Source organism: Plectrocnemia conspersa, unplaced genomic scaffold, assembly GCF_051122295.1.
Source record: "Plectrocnemia conspersa isolate PC_06_02 unplaced genomic scaffold, ASM5112229v1 ptg000013l, whole genome shotgun sequence".
NCBI lineage: Eukaryota > Metazoa > Arthropoda > Insecta > Trichoptera > Polycentropodidae > Plectrocnemia > Plectrocnemia conspersa.
Genome location: NW_028277177.1, coordinates 19,424,014 through 19,451,369, shown reverse-complemented (window position 1 = coordinate 19,451,369; position 27,356 = coordinate 19,424,014). Strand labels below are relative to the sequence as shown.

Genomic DNA, 27,356 nt, shown 5'->3' with positions numbered 1-27,356 from the left:
TTAACATATTTAAAAAGTGCAAAAACTTATGGCCCGTTCTATATATATATATATATATTTAATGGTATGTTTGTATTTATATATAGTTATTATTGAAATAGTGTCAAAGTAAATATTGTTTAAAAGGCTTAAGAATACTTCTCAATGATTCCAGACCTTTTTCTGAATATACTTGTACTTTAATTAGAATCTAAACTATTGTATCTTCTTTTCTTTTTTCTTTCACCCAGTATTGTAATGATTTCTTTATTCTTTCACATAGTATTATAATGATTACGTGCAAATTTTTGGTATCAAGCACCATACTTTGAATTTGAACCCCTAAGACGCTAATTTGAATTCGTAAATATATCCATTCTGGTAAATATCTTCGCAACTATATATATTCATTGAAGTAATTTAACTTCCTTAATTTTTAAATAAGGTCATTGCCCTACTTACTCTTCTTTAATCTTGTGAAATTCAGATACGCTTCTTCAAGACGTATAAATGTTTAATACCGCACGTACATTCATGTGTTCACCTCAGCTCGTAATCCCGTTGAAGATTAGCATTATCCAGTCGGATTTTGCCAGGAAACTCTCATGGGCGTCACGGATTCAACTGACGACGAACTTGCATCCACAGCTAACTTTATTAAATAGTTCACGTCGTCTTTAAATCAGCGGCTGGCTAAATCTCGAGCTTCTTACGTGGTACCCGCACATATTTTCATAAAATAATAGTACATTATTATGTAGTTAGTACCTGGCATAACGTAAGCCATCAGCAGGCTAAACTTGTTAATTAAATATATTATTAATTAATATTTTGAAACTTAACTCTGATAAGACACTTATATACTTAAGAAATCTATATATAATTAAGTTCAAGATTCAATATAGTTTTTATTTTATTATTATTTTTTATTATATATAGATTTATTACAATATAAAATACTTATTATAGTACTAGTAGAGCAAAATCTTAAATCTTGATTGCCTTATCTTTTCTTTTGTCGTAAGAAAAAAAGCAAATAGACGCTAATACCATTAAATAAAGAGCTGGCTTATGTGATTTAGTTTTTATGATTCGAGAATGTTTAATAGATTAAATGTTTCAGATTGATGTTAAATGTCTACGTACGGCTAAAGTTAAATCACTTACGGCATTATTTTTCTGTTTATAAATGTAACTATTAACTATTTTTTTTAGCTTCGAATGTATATTTATATTATTATTGTTATTATGCTGATATTTTGGAATAGTATGCATATGTTGAGAGGTGAAAATATGTAATTCGTGGGATTTTCTGATCGTAAAATTCTACGGTTTATTGTTAAGTGCACGCGGGGCGCAAAAGGCGTGTCCGAACAGGGGTTGGAGTCTGCCAAAAGGGCGATATAAATCAAAAGCTCCTTATCATCCTGGGAACCATAAGCAAGAATGGCTATACAGCCTCAGTGGCGTATAGAAATAAATACAAGGCGCGGATACGGCGTCAATTTGTTCGAGTTACGATGCAATACATTCGACTTTACGACGACATTACAAGCGGAAAGAGAGCGTTTCCGAAACGCCGCTTCCGTTTATTAGCCTTTTTTGTCCGTGTGTTTTGTTGTATTGGGAGACGATCCGAGAAAACCACGCTTTAACCCGAGAATAATATCTGAAAATTCTAGGAATTCACTTTTGAGCACTGCTCAGTAATGGAATTGAAGGAGACGCTGGCGCTGACTTGAATTACGTTACACCGAGACGAAGCTAAACGTTTTTAGATAACGTACACATTAAATATATAATATAAAAATAACTTGTAGTTGTAAAATGTAACCTCTACATCAAATATAAATATTCTTAAGAGATTCCAGATTTCAACATACTGCCAAGTAATTTGCTAAAAGACAATGTTATAACTAAAAGTATACTTCAGCTTGTAAATATGTTACAACTACCAAATATATTTAATTAACATAAGCAATATCACGACCACTAACAAAAGTACTATAAACTGACATAATAAGATATAGATAGGACTGTATTTAACTTAATTAAACATACTTTAATTTTATGGCAATTAATAAAAGGAAGTCTCCAGTGGGAGACTATATTTTATTTTTATTTTTCACTTCCCATGCGCCTAGTTGCTGAAAGATTGGATAATGAAGAAAATATATATGATATAAGAATTGCTTATTGTCAAAATATATTTAAAATAATTTAGATGTATGTACACAATGACACTAAGCTTAAATTTAATCAGCACATTTTATAACTTTTCTCTAAAGAGCTCAATACTATCATGACAAAATATTTATGACTTATTTATATATAATAAATAATGTTGTTATGAACAAAAAAAAATATTTTAATATTTATTCGTCGCACTGTATAATTTTGACGATGATGTATTTAAATTGGACCACAGGTGTTACAACTTTTAGTAAATTACTATTTAATTTTATTTATGAGTACATATTTTCAATTTAATTGATTAAAAATATAATACATAGATTATAAATATATAACGTTTGATATCACTTTATAATATACTTAATAATATTTTTTATGCAAAATGTTTAAATATAACAAAACTCAATGCAAAATTATTGTACACTCACTAATTGAGCAATCTTTGTATCCTAGAATAAATATAATATAATAGATCCCACGTTTCTATTGTATGTATTATATTTTCTTTCGCTTTATTAAACATGTTATGGTTGGGATGCTTTTGCGGTCTGCTGTCACTCTTGACAGACAGCCGAGCTTTAGGATATCAAAGCTTAAACGTTATTAAGACCTAGACTACCATGAAAACCACCCAAAGCTCATTATGAAGATGAAATAGACCAAACTTAATATCATTAAACACAAATTACGTTATTTTACCACAGATTGCGTATTCTATTTTGGTATTATAGCAATAACCTGCAAAATTTTAATTTAACTGGAAAGGCAGTGCTTAATTATCTTAAAGAAGCGCGTGTGTGTTCACGTTTAATTAACTCCAAACTCGTTCAGTAAACAGTGATAAGAATTAATCTAAATGTGTCATGACTCATGTTATAAATGGAAAAGCAATGAAAATTTTTTTTTCACTTTTTTGATCTTTTAATTAAGTTAGTGTCATAGACAGTCGTTAATTTATTGCATAGGTATTATATAATATCCTTAAAGAATGTCTCTGTGGATTAATTTGAGTAATTAATTACGAATCTGCTAGCTGTAGAGAAAATAAAGAAAAACTTTCGTTTCCATAATCGAATTATAAGCGACTTCGCCGCCGATAAACTATTGTCGGTCTCTTAGGGGAAAACTTTTTTTTTGAACCGCAAAGTTGTAAACTTCCGAAAGGTTTTTCGACTCGTTGATAAATGAGGGGAAATTTAATTTATTTAGAAGAACATGTGTACGCAGGTGGACCTATCTAAAAATAAACTTATTTCTTAAAATTACAATACTTTTAATGTTATTTTATAACCGCAAACATTCATATTCATATCATAATGTTAAGAAATAATAGAATTAATTTGTAGTGACCACCGTGGTTTTAATTATAATAATATTATATTTCAGTGGTTTGAAAAGAGTAATGTTAAATTATGCTATTAAACCAGTTATAAACTTTAAACACAGATTGTATTAATTAAACAATATAAAAAGTATTCTTGCTGTAGAATTAAAATTGAAGATAATTAATATTCCAATACATTTTGTATACGTAGTCGTGTTAATATTAATTAATTGGAAATTTAAATTACAATAAAATAAAATTACAATGAAAATTCACAAGATAAATCGTTACAAAAAAACATTTATAAGAAAATCCATGTATAAAAAAGCCTATAAATTGGCAAAAAATCTATTGCACATTACACAGTTTTGTAATGATGAAACATAAATTTTAATTTTATTTACAGAAATGTCCCTGAGTTGCGATTAAAATATACAATTTAATTTATTCTAATGAAACTTGATTTTTGATGCATGTTATTAACTGTCCCTTAAAACCTTGACTGTCGAGAAAGCTTACTTTACATGAGCCAATCAGATCCTCTCACAAATATATATTATATGATTTTGGTTAGTTTATAGAAACTTTTGCGATTTTTAATGTCAATACGAATTTTCTTAAAAGCTATTATTTCATAGTAATATTTAAATCACCATTCGTCGATGTACTCAGATAATGTGTCAAGAGAAGTGAGTGCCGTATTGTGATTAATGGAATTGATAATTTATTCTTCTTCACTTTCATCCTTATTCTCTTTCGCTTCTGGTTGACTGATATTGGAAACGACAACTGTATCACTCATGGATCACATAAATTGTATACTAATCAATCCTTAATGTTTTATTCATCGACATTTTCAGCCTTGTAATTTTTTCTTAGTCCATATGTTTTACTTATTTATCCCAAACTAAAAAAAACCTTTCCTCATCGAATATTCCTCACCTAACTTTTTACCCACAATTAAGTACTCAAACTTAAAATTAAATAATTACATTTAATACGAAAATATTTAATACGTGCAAAATATATATTTACACGTAAATAAATATGACCTGACAATTTTGATGATTAATGACTAAACTTTTGATGACTAAATTAATACTGTAAATTAAATTAACATTTAATTAACACTAAATTCAGTTATATTTTAATTATATTTTTTTAATTTGCAGAAAAGCTACTGCGCGATTATGTCGGCGAATGTTAGGCTTGCATATGACGCTGCGCGCTTATGTCGGGGCGTTTTTAAATTTAATAATAATGTAAATTTCGGGACACCCTAAAATCACACTGCTGATAAATTGAATGTCATTCGATGTGATTTGAAAAATTTGATTTGTGCCAAAAGATTTTTGCAAGCTGGGTAATAACCAGTGGCCCATGGGCCGAAAGCCTAATGCGACCTGGGAGGAGGGTTGGGCCCATTTTAAAAATCCTTTATTATATATCATTTTTTAGTATTTTCTTAATTTTAATTAAATATTTTTTTATGTACTACTTATATGGATTAAAATTATTTTTTAATGATAAAACGATACATGTCTCTAGATCGCGCCCCTCAAGGAAAATTTTCTATAATTAAAGAAGCTTAAAAACTAAAAACTTAATCTATACATTTTGTTAAGATATACAAATTTAACAATCGTTTATCTACTTTGTATATTTAACTATTTTTTCTCGTTACGACTTGACAACTACGTCTTTGAAATACGATATGCTTAAAAATGTATTTATTTTCATATTAAAAGCTTATTGTTACTAACTTTTGAAAGTCGTCCTCCGCCGCTCCCTGAATATCTCCAGCAAAATAATTAAGCGTGAACTTCTTAATCCGATAAAACGTTGTGGTTTATGATAGTCACATTTGTCTCTTCATTACAAAGCTGCGGTTAAAAACCGCTGTATCCTGATATCGCATATCACAAAGCGATAATTAATTACTCACGGCTCGGATGCACCACTGATAAATTTTAACGCACCTAGCAAATTAATTTCACAACAAAAACCCTGATGATTTGTTGTATACGGGCGCTAATCGAAAAGCTCTCATCTCCGTCACAATTTTCGTGCAGGTTTTAATTAATGCCGGATCGTTAATCTTTATTAATCGCACGCCGTGCGTCAGATACGCCATCTGTAAATTATTAATTGACCCTGTCCTGTTTGACCCTTGGCTTGTTCACGGGTCGTGTACGCATAATCGTTATTAATCAATCGGCGTGTACCGTTTATTCGGACGTTGCGATAAATTATATTTGATTTCAACCTCAATTATTATTTATGCGTAACGTCGTTCGAAGATGGCAACGTCGTCTAGTGATTTTTTAAAGATAATATCTTATATGGTAATGTTATTACGCGAAAGTGGGACCTAAAAGTACATGCAAACGAACTTAGGAAGACGAGCGTGTGGACCCAAAACTACGTGGTCAGAATACGAACACTTCATTTTCATGAAGGATGATGTAATTGGATGAAAACGAAGCTAAGATACGTAGTAGTTAGTTAGCAGGTGTCGTGTATTGTTACATTTCAACAATTAGTTATCGTAGTTAAAACATTATTGCATTTCAGTGAAAATCATGCCATCATTATATATTACATAAACTTAGATTTGATGAGCATGTTAGCATAAATCATAAAATATCTGTTTTATGACTTATAATACTAGATGATAGTTTATGACATTTAGAGTTAAAAGATAAAACTTTGATGGAAATTGACGTAAGCGATATATTATGCACAATGCGGGTGTCAATATTTGCCATGAGATATTAACAGAGTACCTTAGAAAAGATTTCATATATTAAATAAGTTCCTTTTATATTCAGCAATTGTCCTAGTCCCTTAATTGTTGTAAAAATAAATTAGTGATTAAATCTGCTTGAATAGACAATATAAATTGCTAGTAATCAATGAGATTCTATGGATCCTTTTAATGTGTCAGTCAGGATCGTTGGTTCAATTCCACATGTATTTAATGCACAGTATCGGAATTACCAAATTCTTCAGCAACTTGAAGTTTATATTACATTTCAGATCCCCACTCGTATTTAGGCAATTTAAGAAATAAACTAAATAGCTTGTAGCTTCTCATTTATCCATTATCTTGTCAATTAAGACGACTTAACTTATTCTTGACATTTTAATAAGAAAATGTAGATACATGTGTGGATAGTATATTACACATGTATGTATAATACCTGCACATAACTAATGAATTAACCGGACCACGAACAATCCAATTAGCCTCGGTTCGGGTAAGCAAGCAACTTCGCGAGCGTGAACTCTTGAGGGGCGTAAACCAGCGCACGGAATGCAAAAACGTTTTTCCTTATTTATGTATAAATACGCTTTTTCTTTTCTCTAGAATAAATAGCGACGAAAGAAAATCAAATTATCGTTTATCTTGGCCAGGGTTCGGGCGCGTTGCGAGATTGACATTTTCCAAACATATTTTATAGGGGATGCCCGGGAGATGTAGATTGTGTGTAACGACCCTGATGTAAATATGCAGAGTATGCTCTAAATCCAAAAACAGCATTACAATTTCAGATCGATGATATTTCTTTACCGGTACATTACCATTGAATGAGGTTGTAAGAATATATTATATATGCCTTTATTTCGTTTCTCTTTATTAGCTATGCTCAAAGTTTTCAAGAGACAAAATAAAAAAATGTATTTATTATGATTTTTTCCCTCATTAAATAAGAATGGTGAATCGTACAACGAGATATACTATATATGTATTCTTAGAAACCAGATTATCATTGTCTTTTACATCAGATTGATTGTTAAGAAATGTAGGATAAGAATATTTCGATGTACATGCTACTAAAGAATTTGTCGTTTTTTATAAAACATATTTTATAAATTTATAAAAGGCAAGAAACAAATATGATTTATTTGATTTTGTAGGAACTGAATCAGAGCAACATATAATCAGTGGAATTATTTACGTCATGCGTTTCAAAATACAACTCCGTGAATATGATGCATTGAAGTCCAAACCAAGAACTGAACGAAAATTAATGACACTATTTAGAAAGACAGAATGTTGCATCGCAAGTCTTTTAGAAATCACTGAATGATACATTCAGAGTTGGTTAGTAGAATGTTTGCAAGCCATGTATTTAACTACGATATATATAAAGTTTAATGAATTGAGATTTAGAAATTAGTACAAATTTGCAAAAGCTGTGATTTAAATAAAATGCTGTAATGGTGACTGACTGGACACTTCAAAATTGTGTGAAAGTAATTTATTCTACAATTAAAACTTTAAGTCAAGTTTAACCTAAGCTTTATTTATATTAAAATAATTAAATTTAAAGTCTTTAGGTGTTTATAATAAAAAAATTAACCCTGCCTCTGTGCGTCAAATAATAAGTAAGAGAAGCTGTAAGCTATGAATTTTGATAAGGTTAGAAATCATACTTGAGAGGTTAAATATAATATTACTACCCAAAACATAGCGTTGGAATCTACTCTAATAAATTTCCTATGGAAAATATTTCTAAATATTTAAAAAAAAATATAAAAAGTAATTTTTAACACATGATAATTGTAAGGGCAATAATAATAAAATTATCATATAAACCTTACCATTATTTATTTTATGCTAAAACAGTCGATAGTCTGAGAATTCTCAATGATAATACATGACCACAATATGAGTCAACAATAATGGAAAATAAATCTACTTTAAATCAGGAAGTCAGACATGTAATTCTCACTCATATTTAGCCAATATTCGAAACATCTTTTATACAGTTTAAAGCTTTTTTTCACTGTAAATTATGCATAAGCAAAGCTTAAAGATTATCGTAAAATCATTACAAGAGCACCGTTAGAAGCATAAGATGTTATCTTTTTTATCCCTATTTTAGTTTTATCTTAACTTAATTTAAACTTAAACGATTAAATAGTATTATATTTCTTAGATATTTTAATATATCTGACTTAATTTAATCATCTAATACAGTATGATTCTTTGGATTTAACAGATAAATTTTATAAGTAATTCAAAAGGTACGATTTTGGGTAGAAATTTGTAGATAAAATAATGAGTCAATTATAAATTACAATCTTTTCAAAGAATTTTTTTTATACAATTAGTTTAAATCATAGTTTATATTAGTGCTCTGTTATTTCACCTTCAAATGTGTTTCGAGGTGACCTTTTTTATTGATTCATTGGTCAAATATGGTCCAATAGACGTGATCATGAAGTATGTATGAAATCGTATTTGATATACTCATTTGAATACTGAACTTTTTATTATTTACGCTACTCTTTTTATGGATAGGGTAACTACAGAAAATAGGATTAATAAGTTTGCTGTGTTTATGGAAATAATAATTTATAACAAATCATATTTCTACAAACACATAATAAATAAATCGGTATTAAAGTAAAATTTTACCACCATCAACAGCAGAGAACAATGCAAAATGAGAGATTATGTTCATATTTTCAACTGTAAAATTAACATAATATAACCATGGCAATGTTAACTTTATTTAAATTTATGTTAGCACAACTTTTCGGTAACCAAATAACTAGCAAAATATGTTAACGTTAAGTCAAAAATACATAATCTGCATGAAGTTAAATTGAGACTGTTTATTTTAAGTATGATCAAACCTTTACGCACTTACACCTCTATTTATGTTAACTGCTGTATTATTAGTGCTTTGCAACTTTGATGGTTTATAACATAGAACGCTGATTATTTTTACTATATTGGTGATACGAAGACAAATTCAAGATCGTTATCGAATTGCCTCAAAAAATATTTTCACTATGTAAAACGCGATTTGTATTTCAAAACACTTGTAGTGTATATTAAAGTTTAATAAGCATCCGTCGATAAAAATCATATCATGACGCAGAAGTTAATTTTCAATTATTTCTCTCATTTTGTCAGACCCGTGAGAGGTGGACGAAAAATACGACCATGTCGATGAAAGGTCGTTTTCATGAATTTCACAATGGACCTGGGTAATTGAGTTTTGTATTGGCAGCAGGGGCTGTGAATAGACGTACAACACACACACCACTATTCTGACTGAATTAAAAAATATTCAGGAATTGACCATATACTATTTTTCACATTTTTCAGTGAAACACAAAGGAATGTGTTTTCCGGAAAATATTCGGGATATAAATTAAAATTGTATATTATATTATATATTGGAGTACATTAGCGCCGGACAGGTTAATACTTTTAACCTTTGGATTTGAAGAATTTGCTACGCATAAAATCCCGGAGTCCTAAATGTTACGCACGAGTGACGTTTGTCAATTATGAAACGGTCAAACGGACACTGAAGTTATAGAAATGGAAAATGTGATCATTTCACAGCATTAAGCATGACATAAAAAATATAATAAAATGTATAAATATTTGTATCATACCCGTTAGCTAATCTAACTGATGTTAAGCAATGTGTGAAAATGTAATATAACTTAACTGCCGACCAAAATTACAATTTGTTATTCCATAATATTTTTACGAAGTCTTTCAGTGTTTCTAAACTTAGTGTTTTGTTTAAAAGATGTCCGTTTAACCCTTTTTTTACTGTGATGTAAATTTAGTATATAAGTCATCCTACCTATTATGAAAATATTTCGAATAAAATGTTCAAATTTTAGGTTTTTAGTTTTAATAAATACTTATATAAAAAATAAAATAGATATTCTGAACACAAGATCACTCTGCTAGGTAATTTTTTTATTTCGAATATTTGAAAGCTCGAATATTTGACATAATTGAAGACTCTAAAAACACATTAGAATTGTTTTAAAAAGTTGAAACTATGTTAAAAGTGACATTAGTACATAAAAAAAAATTTAAAGGCCACAAAGCTTAAAGAATATAGAATAAAAGTTCAGAAAGTTTTCGAACGGCCTATGTCTATATCTTCTTTGGTATGAAGCTAAACCAATTTACGTTTATTACTTCGGACTTTAACTTACAGGCACTAAGTGCGGTTGATTCCTCAATCATGAATATGAACTTCCATACTTCTTGTTTTTGAGCGTAAATCAATATTTTGATTTACTCCTCCTACTCTACACTTGTGTCAAGATCAATCAATGTTGTGTACGTTTTAACCGCAGGCTCAATAGCAATCATGGCTAATTTAGCTTATTAGTGCAAATTAAAAACCTCTGCTACACCGCACCGCCAAGCCTGGAGGCTGCGCAGTGATAGTCAACATTTAAGTAATTTTCAAAATTAATACAACGCGTGATTTATTTGAAAACTTTTATTGTAAATATCGGCGAAATACCGATTGGAAACTCCCTCAAGGGGGTTTGATTAAACTTTACTTTGTTACAATTACAGCCGAAGGGTTTAAAGGGTTTCCATTTTAGCAACTGCTCTGATGGAAATAATTCCTATCGTTATCTAAATAGTCAACGGACGCGTTTTAAACGAATCGAAGGATGGCTTGAAAGTTAATTATTTTTTCTGAATCGAAAGCTGTCGATCTATGTCCACCAGATGACTTGATATATAAATTACTGTTTTATATAAGCCACATATTTATGACAATATACAGAAAAGAGCATTTATTTTTAATTATTTGTCACGAATATTACAAACCTCATAAAATCAGTCCATTATCTACCACATGTATGTGTACTTTTAGATAATTAATTAAACTTATAAATATATGAAATATTTTTTTAATATCTGATTATTTTGATCTTTAAATATAATAAATGTGTTAATTTTAAATATTTTTGAGAAGTAGCGATTTACCAGAAAATATAATAATAATTATTTTTATTTATTATGTTAAATCACTAGTAATTTTATATTAGATAAAACAGTAAAGGAATTTCTTAAGAGTATAAGACATAACATAATTTATATAATAATTAGAATAAGACGTAAAATTTTAAATCAATAATTCAATTATAGATGCTCCTTTTAAGGAATATCTATAGAACGGAATTGATAAAAGCCAAGAATTTAATTTACGTAATAAAATTAGTTACACGGAATATATAAAAGATATTTTATGATTTATGAAATATTTAATTACTCTATCTAAAATATTCATAATACGTTTGCAATTAATTATTCGCATAGGTGTATCAGTATATATCGATCAACATTTTATTTTACAAAATCGACTAAAACCACATTTCATACGTGCCAACATAATAAAATGGCAAGAAAATGTTGAAACGTGAGCCATCATTGTGAGAAGCACAGGGTTAATCGTCTGTCATTATTCATAGAGAAGAAAATGGAAAAATTCAAAAGAAAAAATTTACACGTTCAATCTCCCGAAATGAGATAAAGCAAAGCATTGTACTTTCGTTCCAATTTTTGACATAATTTATAAGAATTATTTAACTGTTACGACTATCTTACCTAGTGTATTCGTACACAGTGTAAATCATAACCTCATATCTCCGATACCGAAAGGGTCGCTTTATATAGCGATTTCAAAAGTTTTAGCGCGACTCTAAAGCGTATATCATATTCAGAAAATGCCTCGTCTTTATCTGAGATCGTTTGAATTGCGGCTTATAAAATAACTTTATGTATAAACAGCATATATGTAGATACATCTGTCTTGTATCGATCCCGTCACGGCGTTTTAGAGACAATATTGTGCAGACGTCGTGTTTTATATTTTAAAGTCGTTTCAGCTAAAATCAAAATTCCAGAATACGTGGGAATATATTCCAGATGCCATGTGTGTCGTGATGTATACTTACGAGTCGATATGTATTTCCAAAGGTCGTACGTTTAAGAGCGGCATCTCTTGAATGTACAATTCGTGATCTTGTAACGTCAGTTGCAGAATGTGTGTCAAATGCAGCACGTCTAAGTGCAATTATGCATTTAGCAATTATATAGCGTGTGTTAGATTGTTTAATAACTTAAGCCATCTCAAATATTTAGGTTTAAATTTACTACTATAGACTATGCTTTACAATCATGTGGTTATTTATGTTTAGAATTTAATACTATAACGTTTAAATAACTTTTTTTATATATTCGTTTATATACAAATATACTACCATACCTAAAATAACACTTCAATAAAATATTAATAAAAATACGGTCAAGGTCTTTTGAATACTAAAATATCTAGTGAGCCCTTCGTTAGCTCTAATTACAGCTGCAAGTATTTTTGGCATACTATAAACTAATGGCGGAGACAATTTTATTTTTATTGCTGTTTAACTTCGGACTTGCAATTATTTGTATTGTGTTTTCTTTAACATATACTATAAATAGCTCGTCTTAAATTCACAACTCAACTCTTTATTATCACCCTTAATCAAATCCTAATTACTATCTTAAATGTGTTATTTTACTGAAAATAATAAATGTACATAAACAAATAAATCGACAAATTCTTTATATATAAAACCTATTTGTGTTGCTGAAGATTTTTTTGCTAAATGGTGGTACTGAAATTTACGTATTTTTATTTCTATGATATTTGATTTTATTAAAAGGTTATTAGACTTCGCTTTATTGGATTTAGGTGTGGTTACTGTTCAAATTAAAAGTGTCGTTTTGGTCCATTAAAGCGTTTATATGGAATGTGATAATTAAGTTTTAGTATATTTTAAAGGTGACTCGTCAAATGGGGACAGAACAAAATAGCGCGGACAAAAGGGCGCTGCCACAAAATAGAGCAAGATAAAACCATGCAACGACAAAACAGCGCAACGCATATATATAATATAAAAAGAAAAACACGGAAATAGAAATATGTATATTAAAAAATAAAATCATGATAAGATAAAAAACGTTTTTTTTTTAATTTTTGCTGTTCCTTCGATATCATTTTAATTTAGATAATATAATTTTTTTCAATTTTCAAATCTCATTATTAGAGTTTCAGATAGTGTAAATAAAAAAGAAATGATTTTTTGAAATTAAAATAAACTTTAGTTATCGCAAATAAAATTAACCAAGAACATACCGTACAGTCGAACACTCCACATCTGAATCGAATACATATATAATTGTTTATGTAAAAGTTAAAAATATTTGAAACGAATTCCATGAACATAAATATCTTATCCCATTAGTTGTTTGTTTTGTGCAGAATTACGCGTTAGTGATCAGAATCATAATATATCAGACTCAAATTATCCGCGATCGAACTGATTAAGTACAATTAAATAGAAACACATAAAAAATATATAAAAATAAATAAAAAACAACAGAACGTCAGCTAAATTTTTAGTAGTTTTTAATAATGATTTTTTTATTTTCGTGTTTTTTTTTATATATGCGTTGCGCTATTTTGTCGCTGCAATCGTTTATCTACACTCATATGTCCTGCGTCCTTTTGTGACGGCGCCGAAATCTTTTCCAGCTCCATTATTTTCAACATCCTAAATTGCTGAGAAATGGAACTTTTCTTTCGAAAATACACAAGTAGATTCAATAAAATAATATAATAGAATCGGAATAGCATAGTTCATCTAATCTTGACTGGAAACTAAAGATCGCGGGTTCGAGCCACTAGATGTTTTGTTTATAAAAAATTGTTTTTATTAAAAACCGGCCCCAGTTGAAAAGTTACATCTATTGATTATAAATTATAATACACATTCTATTTTATAATTATTTATACAGATGTCACTGTATAAATAATTATAATATGTCACTGTATAAATAATTATAATATGTATTTATTATGTCTGATTGACTTACCCAGTTGGTACAGATTTACATCGTTACGCATTGGGCTTACGCCTGTCAAATTACAACAGAAGATTAAAATAAAAAATAAGAAAAAGTTAATATAATGAAATATTTATTATTAGGTACTATTCAAGCGACCCTCGCTGCTGAAATGCTTTCACGTTATTCGACGCAATCAATGCGATTTTCTTCTCCGACCATTAGCTACATATACGAAGCACCAGTAATCTTTAAAACTAGTTTTTATTATTTAATTATTATATAGTTTAAATTCGCTTAATCACAGTAGGGTTGAAACGTCCATTCTAACCTTATTATTTTTTCTGAGACTTATCTAGAACTTCGCAAACAAAAAAGTTGCTTGACCATTCTGCTTACCGTTTGTAATAAAATGGATGTGTCTGCTTCAGACATTTCACCAGCCAGGTCTGAAGACGCCATTCAGATATTTGTTAGATGATGTTTTATTTCAGCTTTTGATTTGTGAACTACATTCAATGAACAAATAATTATTGCTTATTAGTAAAAAATATATTGCTTGATTTGTTTTTGCATCTACAAACATAAAACAAGGTGGCCACTTTCTCAGTAATAAGCAATAAGACCACGGTTTATTTTGAATCAATGAATACCACATAAAACTATCTGCTAAAAATATTTGTCAGCTTATGCACCTGATATACCGATCACTCTTGAGGTGAGTCATTTTCATTAATTATCGAGTTCGTATCAGCTTGTTTTGCACACAAGGGTAAATAATATCTTGTTTCATCTTTACAACCGAATAACTTCGGATACACAGGGCTAGCAATGTATTAAACATATAAAGCATATTTATTGTTCGAGTATGCGAAACGCCGCCTCTCAGCCGAGATATATTTATTGTTATCAAAGCCAAAAAGGAATTCCTATTAAGTGTGCGAGTAACTTACGGAGTCATATAGTTATACGCGCACGCCTATGAGCGTTTATCGTTGGTAAATGAGTTTTTAAATGACCCATGGCGCCATTGTTTCCATGGAACCCTTTCTTCCAGCGTGCCTTTGTCCACTCGAACAACGAGAGTCGGAAAATGTGTTTTCGCGTTGAAAGGAGAGAAAAAAGTTTGTTACGCAACCGATTGGTTGATCGGTTACTAATGAAAATCAAACTAAACGATCAGCTAAATTGATTTTAAGGTTAGGAACGCAATTGCGGCGCGCCACAACAACTGGGCAAAACCTCATTGGATCGGAATTGACACAGATGTTCAATTCGAATAGATTAATTGTGACATAATTTCTTTTAGATCCTCACAAATGGGATTTATTGAGAAATATTGGATTTGTACTGCTTGTGTTGAAAACGTTACATTTCAATAAACGAGAAATAGTAGCAAGCTGATAAAAAACTTGAGCATTTAACCATCTATCTTGACACAGATGTTCAATTGGAGTCGATCAGGGTAGACATAATTTATTAGCAATCGTTGCTAAACGCACATAAAAACGCGTTTTTTTAAGTAATAACTAATAAATAAAAATCAAATATAATGTATATATATTTTAATTACATTTTAATCGTGGAAGAGTGGCTACTGAATATTTGACATTCGCGTCATGTACAAAGTGATAGAAAAATAACAAGTATTTGATAAAATATACAATTGATATTTTAACGGCTTAGCCATTATAATTTATCGAGGCTCTAATAGTATATCAACATTGCACAAAAAATTCATAAAACATTAAATAAAAATACATTCAGTCTATATAAAAAAAATACATAAATCAGCCATGCACACAATACATTATTGAGGCCTTTTTAACCTATTATAATATATTTACAAGAATTATAAATGCTACTTAAAAAAACGATGTAATATTATAGCGATTATAAAAAAATGGAATAATGCCTTTTAGAAATATTTGACTATTTCAATAAATTCATTTAAAAAATAAATATTTGTATTTATGACTTGAATCAGGGTTGAGCTCGATATTTGAACAACATTTGACAGCATCATTGATTTGGTCTAACAAATCAAATGCATGCTCACGTGTAATCGGCTCTCTGATTTTCAAGTAGTAAATAAGACACGAAAAGCCTTGGTTTTAAACTAGACAGATAAAGCTAACAATTGTCAAAGTGATGCAAAGTATTTTCTAATTTATCGACAACCTTCTTATAAAACGTGATTTGCTGTTTTAGGAATTGTTGCATAGCTGCCGATATATCGGCCGTTCGTTCACTTTTGAAATGAGTGATTTCGGCTAACAAGGCATACGTTATGACGTCCGTCCTTCTAAACACTTCGTTTAATTGGCTCATTTCCATTTTGTTGTCGGACTTTAACTTCTCGCATTCTTTCCTCTTTTGAATTGCGCCCCTTTGAACGGCGAGCACGTCGGGATACGACCCTACGATCCCTTTGTACAAGTGAAGCTTGTCGCTCAATGGCTCCCAATCGAGTTTCGGCTGCTCTTCGAACATTTTTCCTACGTCTATGTAAGCACCGCCGGTCATCTTAATGGCCGTGGTTAATTGTGAAGGAGTAAGAGGCGGTTCGTCAGTGCCCAAAGCGTTTCCAAAGCTATAAAAGGCCTCTCCGATTTTTTGATACTCCCTCTTATAAGGACCTTGGTGTTTTTTGTGTTGATCCAGGCAAGTGGCCATTAAATTTTTGATGGCCGAGTCGACGTTGTGTGTGAAATTTGCACACTGCTCCACTTGATGGTCTACTTGCGAAGGCAGAAGCGCCTTTTCGGGCGGGAATATAGTAATGCAATAATTGGCCCCTACTAATTGATCCTTTTCTGCTTGCCTCTTGCCCGCCTTCCATCTCTTTTCGTCAGTGCACGTCAAGAAGTGCTGCCAGACATCGCATCTCGAGAGAACCGGATGCCGACATACCCAATCGACAAACTCTTGCAATTGCACTCTTCTGTGTTCTATAAACTGTTCTTCGTATCTCCCAGATACTTGTTTATCCGGAAGCGGCGGAATAGGTATCAAACAAAACTTATCCGTCAGTCGCTCATGAAGCCAGTCAAAGTGCTTATACCTCCGCGAAACTTGAATATTGTTAAACGAAGGCGTTAATTGATAAGCTATAAAACTTTTGATTCCCTTAAATTTAGTTTCTTTCTTAGGAGACGCGACTATGACCGAGTAAAAATTGGTTATCGGCGACCAACTATATGCGTCGTCAACTTGATAGATGAACACTTTGTCGTCTTCGTTAACTGTCAAGTTGAGAGTGCCTAATATGTAGCTGTCGCCCCCGCTTTTAGCGAACGTGCTAAATCTGTTGATGTTCTTTTTAGCGACTGTTCCCGAATGCCCGTAGTTCGAGATTGTGTCGTCGTTGTTCCCATCGTTTATCGGCATGCCAGGAAGAGGATAATTGGGAGCTTCTTGTGAGCCGGAATGTGTAGGAAGTCTCGCGTTTGTCTGACTCTGCTGTCCGACCGGACCGATTTCGGAATAGGTGTCGTCATCCCAGTCGTCATCCCATGCTTCCCCGTCGCCCCTGGCGTAGTTCTGGGCGGGGGGGTTGAACTGCTCGCTCCATTCGTCCGCCGTTTGGTCGTATCGCTCCGTCGGAGGTTCCGGGGGCAGCTCGACCGGCAGCGAACTCACTTGTTCAACGTAAGAAGCGGGAAAGAGTCCAGCCTCCCCCTTGGAGTTCGTACCCTCCCACCACCCTTCGCCCACGTCGATCCTGCTCACGGCCAATACCTCCCCGGCGTTGATGGACAGCTCCGCAGTGCCGGGCTCGCCCTTAAAGTCGTAAAGAGCACGAACCTTGGTTGACATAGCTGTCTCGAATTGCACCTAGAAATAAACAATAACATAGGAAACCATTTGCAGTAAAACACAGGCGAGTCGAGCGCAGTTGCGCGATAAAGCAATTTTTCATGTGGGTTAATGGCAGTCGCGAGCGATTGTGACCGTTTATTACATCAACATCAGCGTGTGACACCTTTGTTTCCCGATAAGCTAAAAACCGAAAGTTAAATACAAAGAATCGGCGAATTGGCGCCGAGCCGCTTTTATCGGACGGGCCGAATTTATATCGAGAAGCTGTGGGCGTGGAGAACAATGAGTATTGCGTTGCGGGATTGCGAGCGAATCAATGAGATAAAATGTAATGGTTACGAGAGCAATTGGAAAACAATTAAGTATTAAAAAAGTCGAGGGGAAAAGGTCGAACAATTAAGGTGGAACAATAACCAACAAGCGTTGTGTTTAGTTACCGTAAATTTTATAGAACGTCGGGTTATGCAGAGCATGACACGGAATAAAAGAATAAAAGTAAAATTCTACAATAATTAAAGAAAGAGAGATTTCACTGTTATATTTAAAGAAATAAAAAATATATTACGTGATGTTTGATGATGCGACTTAGGGCAAGCATTGTACTGTTAAAAAAAACACGTACGTCCCAATCGAATGACAAAATAATACTAAACTGTCAAACAGTTCATGATTCAACAGTTCAAAGTTAATCACGGAAGGCATAACAAAACATTACATGCATCCTGACATGATTCACACAGAACCGTGACGATTGTAAATGCACCGATACGCCTGAGGCTCTAAAATATTTCAATTACAGTGTATAAATCAGGCCATGCGAGCGATCGTGACCTTCGGCGATCAGCTGGCCAAGATCATGAAACGAGTTCTTGCGGCATTTCGCAATCGAAGAACATCTTTAGAATCTGATCTCACCTGTAGGCGTAGAGGTGCTGCTATTGTGTACGATGCACTGTAGTCGTTAGATAATAAGTAAGTTTGATGACTAATATTAGATTAATACGACTGACGTATCAGATAATGGGAGTGTATGTCAAGATTAGTAATAAAATTGTGATTTTTATTTTGTGAAAATATAAAGTAACCAACGTCCTTCAATAGGAATATAAAATAAAATCGCCTTAACTTTTTTAATATTATTTAGTGACGCACGAATGTTGTCATAAATATAAATAAATGTAATGTCATAGGTCGATTAATCAATAAACTGCATATTAATCAGTTTACTGATTACAACTGATTAGATCGATGCTTTATGTTATGTACATATAGTACATAGTTTATCTAAGACATATGTAAAATCGTGTATTTTATTTTGAATGAAAAGCTTAATGTATTTACAAAATAGCAAAAAACATAAATAAAAAGGTTCGTAGGGTTAATACAAAACCTAAACAATAAATCGGAAAGGCGATGATTATATTAAACAAAAAAGAGATATTGATAGGAAATAGGAATAACTGAATACATTACTGAATGGCAATACATAAAATTAAAAAATATGTGCAACGCAACAAATTTGGCTATTTATTATTTATTGTATTATACACCTTCCGTTGCAACATGGCGTTAGCACAATGCGTTTCAAGGTAAACACAATCAACAACTACTAAATAAGTAGTGAGAATCAGTTTTTCCCTTTACCCTTTACATGTACGGCGGTTAATTTTTCACTGTTTTGACGTACTCCCAAAAGTTATATATTTACATACTTAACTGAAAAAATAATAGATAGAAAACATTTTTTTAAATTTTATTTCTAGGTAGTGAATTATTTGTATAGAAAATAATAGCAATAAATTAAAGAGTACAAAATAAATAAACACACAAAAAAATATTTTGTAAAAAAAATTGAGAGCTTCTGAATTGATATAATTTTTTTTCACAAATAATGTATAAACTATATATAAAAAAAAATTGGCGAGATTTAATAATATAAAACAAGCAAAATAAATAATTAAAATAAAAACAATAAAACGTTGGGAGCCTCTGATTTTTTTTGTATAATTTACTAAAAATGCAATATAAAATATTATCAAAATAATAACAGAAATAATTATGGAAAAATATATAAAATTAACTCATTCCCAGGTGTATACTAACAAATTAAGAAATATTAACTCACTACTCAAATGGTTAATAATAAGCTATTATAAAGCTTACAATCACTATGTACGACGAAGCTCAATTTTGTTTTAATTATTCATCATAAAGATACATACGTGATATTAGGAACATCTATAAAAACATGATCTGTAACGATCGATCAGATTAAAATTATATAATATTCTTTAATTTCGATCTCCAAACCACGATAGAAACTGAAAAACGTTAGGACACATATAAGATTCGAACATAGATCTTTTAAGTATTAGTTACTGACTTTTCCCATTTTTTGTTGTAAAACATTTAAAAGGATATCATAGAAAAATAATTGGGAAACTTTAATTTTATATTTAAAAAATGAGTCAAAGATTACATGTTTGTGCATTGTTTGTTTTTAAAAACTGTTGTTTTGAAATAAACTAAACTTTGAGTTTTGAAATTAGTTTATCAACACGTGGTTGTTGATATTATTTTGGAACTTTGTTTGTTAGACACTGTTTTAATAATAAAAAACTTCCTTTTTACCAAGAAGTACACCAAGGTTAAAGATCTTATAAATACATTTGCGATATTTCATGCTATATTTGTCCATTCAAGAAGTAAATACAAAAGAGGCTACCTAAACTTTTTACAATACATTGGAAATGTCAAAGAAAGTCGTGATAGACTTGAAGGACAACCCAAAAACAGGAAGACGTAAGAGCCAAAATGTACAATGATGCTCTAAATTCGCCTGTGGAGTCAAATTCTCGTAAAACTACCAATGAATCTGTGGGCGATAGTTCAAGATCATTTGAAAAGGCTAATAAAAATGAACAAATAACATTATGTTATTCACTATTGCTTAAACATGAGAACGATCATTTTATGAAGGATTATTGTTGATGATAAGTGAATCTTATACAATCATCCACATGGTAAAAAGTGTAGCTTATTCTAAAACAAGTACCGATTTTATCCCATGACCAAATAACATATGTTCATGATGAATTATTAGAACATTAAGAGACCATCACAATAGAGGTGCATTGTACCTAATTAGCAAAATAATAAAAAAAACGGTCAGTTTTGACAAATAACCAATGACATGTTTTTGTGTAACATGCAGAAGAGAGCAATCAGAAAAAATCAGGGAGCTGGAATAAATAGTTGTACAACATCAGCTGACATTGCACCTTCGGATTATCACCTTTTAAAAACATTGGAACGTTTGCACCAGGATAAAATTGTTACATCAATTGAACATATCCGAATTACTTTGGCAAATTACTTAATAAATAACTAAAAAGTTTAAAAAATATTTTTAGTTTTGTCCCAGTTACCTAATATTATAAATGGGTTAATTCATAAGATTTGTTATGTTACTTTTTTCTAAATTATTTCATTGTACATATAAAAAACACTTTCTGTTTAGTTTTGGCCTAGCCAGAAAACAATAAAGCTGTTATATATTTTTTGAAATGTCTGTTACCTTTATGAATTTTGTAAAAGTAAGTGGTAACCAAAAGCATTTGCGATGTGTAGTAAATTACGATCCGGAGATTTTATATTGGTTGATAAATCACATACCAAGCGGTCTTCAAAGCCTGATGATGAGATGATTACAAATTTCGATCTCCCAAGAACGACAGAAATTTAGAAAACACTAGACTTCATATGGGATTTGAAAGTCCAGGACTTTCAGATAGTCACTGATGTTTATGAAGTAAATTTTTCGGTTGAAAAAACTAAAAAAAAAAATCTTGGGTATAACTGGATTAATGCATGTACATATTAGTATTATTTTTCCTTGACGTATTTATATTTTTCATAATGAGTTAAATAATAACAATAAAAAAAAATAATCACTTAATAATTAATAATTAAGCACATAAAAAAGCCACAAAAATATGTTTTCATGTACGTGATATTATAACATTATCTTATCGCAATATAAACATTTTGTGTTTGTTTGTAAAAATGACACACACATTCATACGTATGCAACCCCCCACCCCACACCGGCGCGAACACAAGCACACAACCAACAGGTAAATAATGGGCGTTATTGGTGTCAAGGACACGCTAGGACCTTGAAAATACACCCCAAGGTCCAATTAGACCTTTATTTCGAGAGGTCGTTAACCTGCACGTCATTTATGTTGCAATTACGCGTCACTTTGACAGCCAACGCACAGTTGCGCATCAGCCGCCATTTTTATTTTATTTTTTAAAATTTTATATGTGCGTGTGTGTGTGTGTGCGTATTGGTGTTTAATAGCAAGCGGTGACGTCACGCGATCGAAGTTTTCTTTCGACATAACCTCACTTGTTGGATGTTCGCGAGCGGAAAGAACGGCGTTCGCGATTCGCGGTAATCGATGTGAACTTCGGGGTGCGTAAGAAACGGGGCACTGGTGTACGGCGGCCAAGGTGCATACCTGGTCGTTTATTGCGAGACAGCGACAGGAGGGCGGAGGCCCACACCGCGATCATCTGGTTGACAGATACTCGTATGGCCGGCGCGACCGCCAGAGGCGCGCGTGTCGCTATCGCTGTCTCGCTCGCGCATTCCATCGCCGTCTCGCTCGCCGCTTTCGTCTATTCATACGGGCGAATCGATGCATCGGGAAGGGCAATTGTATTTTTTTTAAATATATAATTCATTCAATTATTAAAATGGTTCATATATCATATTAAAACGCGCTCATTTTCTCTGCCATATTCGTTTATTATTTCATTTATTAACAGAAAATATATGTTGAAACAATTTTAAAATTACCAATAATAATCAAATTGCATGTTTTTCAAATATTTTTTCCCACTACCCAGTGCCCCGATAAAAGTTGCGGGGAAACATTATCGTCTCGTATTTAACTCATCCAGGGCTGAGAATGCGCCAAGCGCGTTCATAGATATCGCGAGTCGTGCACAACGCACCAGGCGCTTTCTACAAACAACTGTATCAATAGAGCCAAAAAATTATCTTAGCACATTTATAATCATACGAGTTGGGTAAGTGCTGACTACTGCGACAGCTTTTAGCTATTTTATAAGTCAAATAAATAAAATGAAATAATTTTTGACGTAAGTATATTATTTTAACAAGAAAAATGTTTTTTTTTCGTTTTAGTTTTGTTTGCATCTTTGTAGGTTATATTTGTTTGTAATTTTCACAAACACTAACTTTTAAAAGAGCAATTGATTATAGTGATTACATATTGACGTTTTAAAAATAGATAGAAACAGACCAACATTCAGCACTCATATTATTAGTTTTAGTACTTGCACCATAAACAGGCCTTATTGGTAAAATACATGCTTACTATAAAGATTGATATTTGAGGGGGGAAAATTTTAGAATTTTAGAATTTTATTACAAATCAATCTAATGATTATGTGATTGAGGTACACTCATCATTCGTTCCAGGAAATATCTCGTCGAGGCATAGAATGAAATTTGTAATAAAACGGTCGAATAGTATTCACGTATACTTTTAAATGATTCTTTAAATTATAAAGTAAACTAGCAAAATCTTCAGCAACACGCATGCACTCCAAAAATCAAAGCATGACATACTGCATGGACAGTGCGAAAGGTTCCAGATGTAGGTCAAGAATAACAAGTGAAAGTAAGCCATTTCACTATGCGTTTGTACTCGCCGCGCTACACATGTAGAACAAAATATATTTGATTTGGAATATTAAAAAAAATGCTTTTTCGTAAGTCTTCGAATGGCTGATTGTGACTGCCCTCTCCTCATCGGAGTCCAGGCTTAAGTATCCAGGGCTGCAAAGCTTGCTGACCAATTACAATCATGCAGCGAGCATCTAGCGAATATATATACTCGTTTCTTAGAACAGCGAAATAGGTATACGCTTTTAGAAAGCGACATTTGCTTGATGGGCATGGTCCAAGGTCGTGTACTGCAACGGAAATATAATAAAATCGGTGATTTTATTTTTGTGCGCGTTTCATAACAAATAAATATTCATTCAATACACTGGAGAATCCGTCCGTGCTATTTATGAGGGAACCATTTAGTTCAGGTTGTAACGAGGGCTTTCGTACTGCCCCATCCTTTACGCTATTGTCTTGTTTTCTTGTTGATGGATGATCATTTTGGTCACAGTAAATTAACACGAGAATAAGACCCTTTACAAACGTGGGCATCTATGTGGTTTATTGTTTCTTGTGTTCGTTTCGCAACAAAGAATCATTCTTTCACTGACAGAATATTTACAGTAAGAACACTTGCGTGTTATTTATGTGATTTTTTCTGGTCGTAACGAGGGCTTGTGTGTGGTCCGACACAATCCGAAAGAAACAAAAGCCGAATTAAATGTTGAAAGATGTTACAGTAGAATAGTTAAAAATACAGTTTGAACTTTTATTACATTTGCCGTTATATAATATTAGGTTACAGAGTAAGTATCGCTAAATTTATAGATCCATAAAAAATATACTATTTTGTTACTAAATATAAAATTTCAAAATTAAACATATATTATCTTCTTAATCTCCTGTTGTTATCTGACAAGCTTAAGCACAGTGCACTACAACGTAGGGGCTGCAAAACCCAGTTAACCAGTTTTAACCGCCTTCGGAAAATTAAGACCTTTCGTCCTCGGAAAATGAAGAAAATTAAGGTATGTATTAAATTTGTACTTTAAAAATAAATATGTAATTATTAGTTGAACTTGAACATTGTATAAATATGGAGAAGATCCGTTATTTGTAACCATATCATGATTTTTTATTATGTATATTTGCTATTATCCTTTGTTTTAATAAATTATTGGGATTTTTCAAAAATATTTTTAATGTACCGTTACAAATATAAAAGGCGTTCTATATATTATAATAAAAAATAGAGCATAAGCCGTTACATAATCAACGATAACTATTGTATGACAATGTGAAACAATGATTTACTAATTGTTGATCGTTGAATTCGTACGCGATGGTCAGTAACCTTTTCCTGGCGTTTAATTAAAGTTGGTGCTTCTTCAATCTAGAGATGACAGCTCGAACAGCAATCTAATGATAGCTAAAAATGGGGAGAGAGCTGTTGTTCCAAACCATGTGGGTGCAATCGTAGAACATAAATAATACCTATACAATTTTGATACGGAAAAAAATATATGTATTTATAGAAGTTAAATAATTGATGTTGGGGTTTAAAATAAATGCCTTACACATAAAGGGAACGATGCCCTTATGTTTATAACAAAAGATCGCTTTATTGCTAACAATTTCAAGGGGCTTGAACTCTAGGATTAAAAAACGCTCTTAAATATAAAATGTATTACACGATTGTGTTTTATTTAATTAATTAATCATCAGCATACACCAATGTGTCTGACGAGGTGACGAGGGTTAGTAAACCGCGACACTTGGGTTTAAGAGTTGCTAGATCATGTTCTATTATATTACGAAACATTAACATTGATACAAAATATTTTAATTTTTGTAATTTTGTCGGAATTTAAATATAATATATTATGTTATTCCGTCGTTTCACAAACTGTGGGTATTATATTTCTTGAACTATATAATAAATAATGAATGACCATGCAGCTTCAATATGATGTATTATGAATAACAATTTAAAGCATATGCAGAAATTCATAAGCGATTATATTGTCGACGCAAACGCTTTTCATTATTTAATAGATTCTAAAAGCACATTCTGCCTCTTCAAGAATTCAATATCCTCTATTTCTAGCTTCTAAAGTGAATGCCTATTATTAAAATTTCATTCAACTAAAGCGAATAAAAGCCTTTTACTTACCAAGCACTATCGCGCATTTTAATAATTTATTCTGTGCGATGGGAATGTTTGGGATAAAAAGTACATACAAAAATCATTTTGAATGTATAGCTGTGTAGTGTTATATAGTAAATATGTTCCTTTCCACCGTCCAAACGGATTTTCCGGGGTATGAAAAACGGGCGTGTGTGAAAAACGACACAATTTTCCCGAATGTGTGTTTTCACGGCTAGAAATAACACAAAACGTTCCACTCATAACTAAAGCGTGCTCGATTGAACATCTTCTGAAAGGGGAAATATATAATAAATATGTACGAGTATGTAAGCTTCCTATATGTGTAGATACATACATAGCAAGCATTTCAATAAATAAATAGAATATTATTTAATAGAGCAACGAATTATTAATAGGTCCATTGTTTTATTTATTTTATATTTTAATTTTCATTAAAGAATTTTCTATTATCATTTTTATTTTACCTATTGATATAAAAATATTTATCAAAATTACTTAAGGTTGTGTTTGCATTTATTCCATTGGATTATATATTACATAAATTTATTATTACTCTCTGTACATAATGTAGAATCTATGTAAATTATTTATATTTCTCTTAGATATGTAGCGTTGTTGTATATTTGGTCGTCATAAATGGATTTAAGGCTGCTTTAGCGTCCCAGGTAAGATAAAAATTTGCACCTCTAATATATTTTATTTTAAATTAATAAAATATTACATACGAAAAAAAAATTTAACTCTAGATTTTTTTTGCACTTTTTTTTAGAAAAAATATGCTGTAAACTATTACAAATTTCCTTAATATTGAAATTTAATCTAAAATAAATTTTGATGAAATTTAAGTAAAGACATTTCTAACCAAATTGTGAGGTGTATCAAGCAGTACAATTTCAATTAAACATTATTTTTAAATCACAAAAGCTTCGAAATTAGCTATAAAAGTTGCACAATAATGCATATATGTGTTTGTTTTCTAATTTTAAAGTCATCTCGAAGATCGGGTTGAACTCAGAGATTCGGGTACTTTCGGGTACTACGAAAGTGGCTACTTTCATGGGCTACTAAATATCGTCTCGGTTAATTTGTAGTGGCTTCACTTTGTTTCAAGTAGGAAGCGAAGTGTTTGAAGGTAGTTACTTATGAAAATAAATTTATAATGGAAGAAAATTATGAAAGGGATTCAGCACGATCTTTTGTGGACTTAATATACTCCAGAATTGAGAAGTGCCCAACGTTTTTGGTCGTCTTTCAAATAAGAAGACAAAACAAGACTGGCGACCGTTTGCCAAACAAGATAACAACGTTTCTTAGAATTAAATTTTGAACTGATTTCTAACGTTCGCCAGGAATACAGTAGATCTTACGCATTTTTTTTCTTTCCCTGATGTTAGGGTTTCTTAAGATCTTGGCTTGCCTTATCTCTTTTATTGAAAACTCCACCTCAGCTTACGACTTTGGCCGATCGGGCCACATAAAA

General features: G+C 31.5%; 2 protein-coding genes across 3 annotated transcripts in view; both read right to left on the bottom strand.

Moving 5' to 3' along the window:
- Positions 1–27,356, bottom strand: part of LOC148227504 (CD151 antigen-like) — a 179,496-nt gene that overhangs the window by 80,371 nt on the left and 71,769 nt on the right. The window lies entirely within an intron of this gene.
- SH3PX1 (sorting nexin 33-like protein SH3PX1) lies at positions 15,728–22,601 on the bottom strand. Of its 2 annotated transcripts, none has more exons than XM_088201913.1 (2): positions 22,526–22,601; positions 15,728–18,014 (listed from the first exon to the last, which is right to left on the bottom strand). In XM_088201913.1, exon 2 carries the CDS (start codon positions 17,994–17,996, stop codon positions 16,311–16,313), a length of 1,686 nt encoding a protein of 561 aa, XP_088058039.1. In that variant the 5' UTR covers positions 17,997–18,014; positions 22,526–22,601; the 3' UTR covers positions 15,728–16,310. The 2 variants fall into 2 exon arrangements, with proteins under 2 accessions (XP_088058039.1, XP_088058038.1); XM_088201912.1 differs by lacking the exon at positions 22,526–22,601 and adding an exon at positions 18,565–18,648.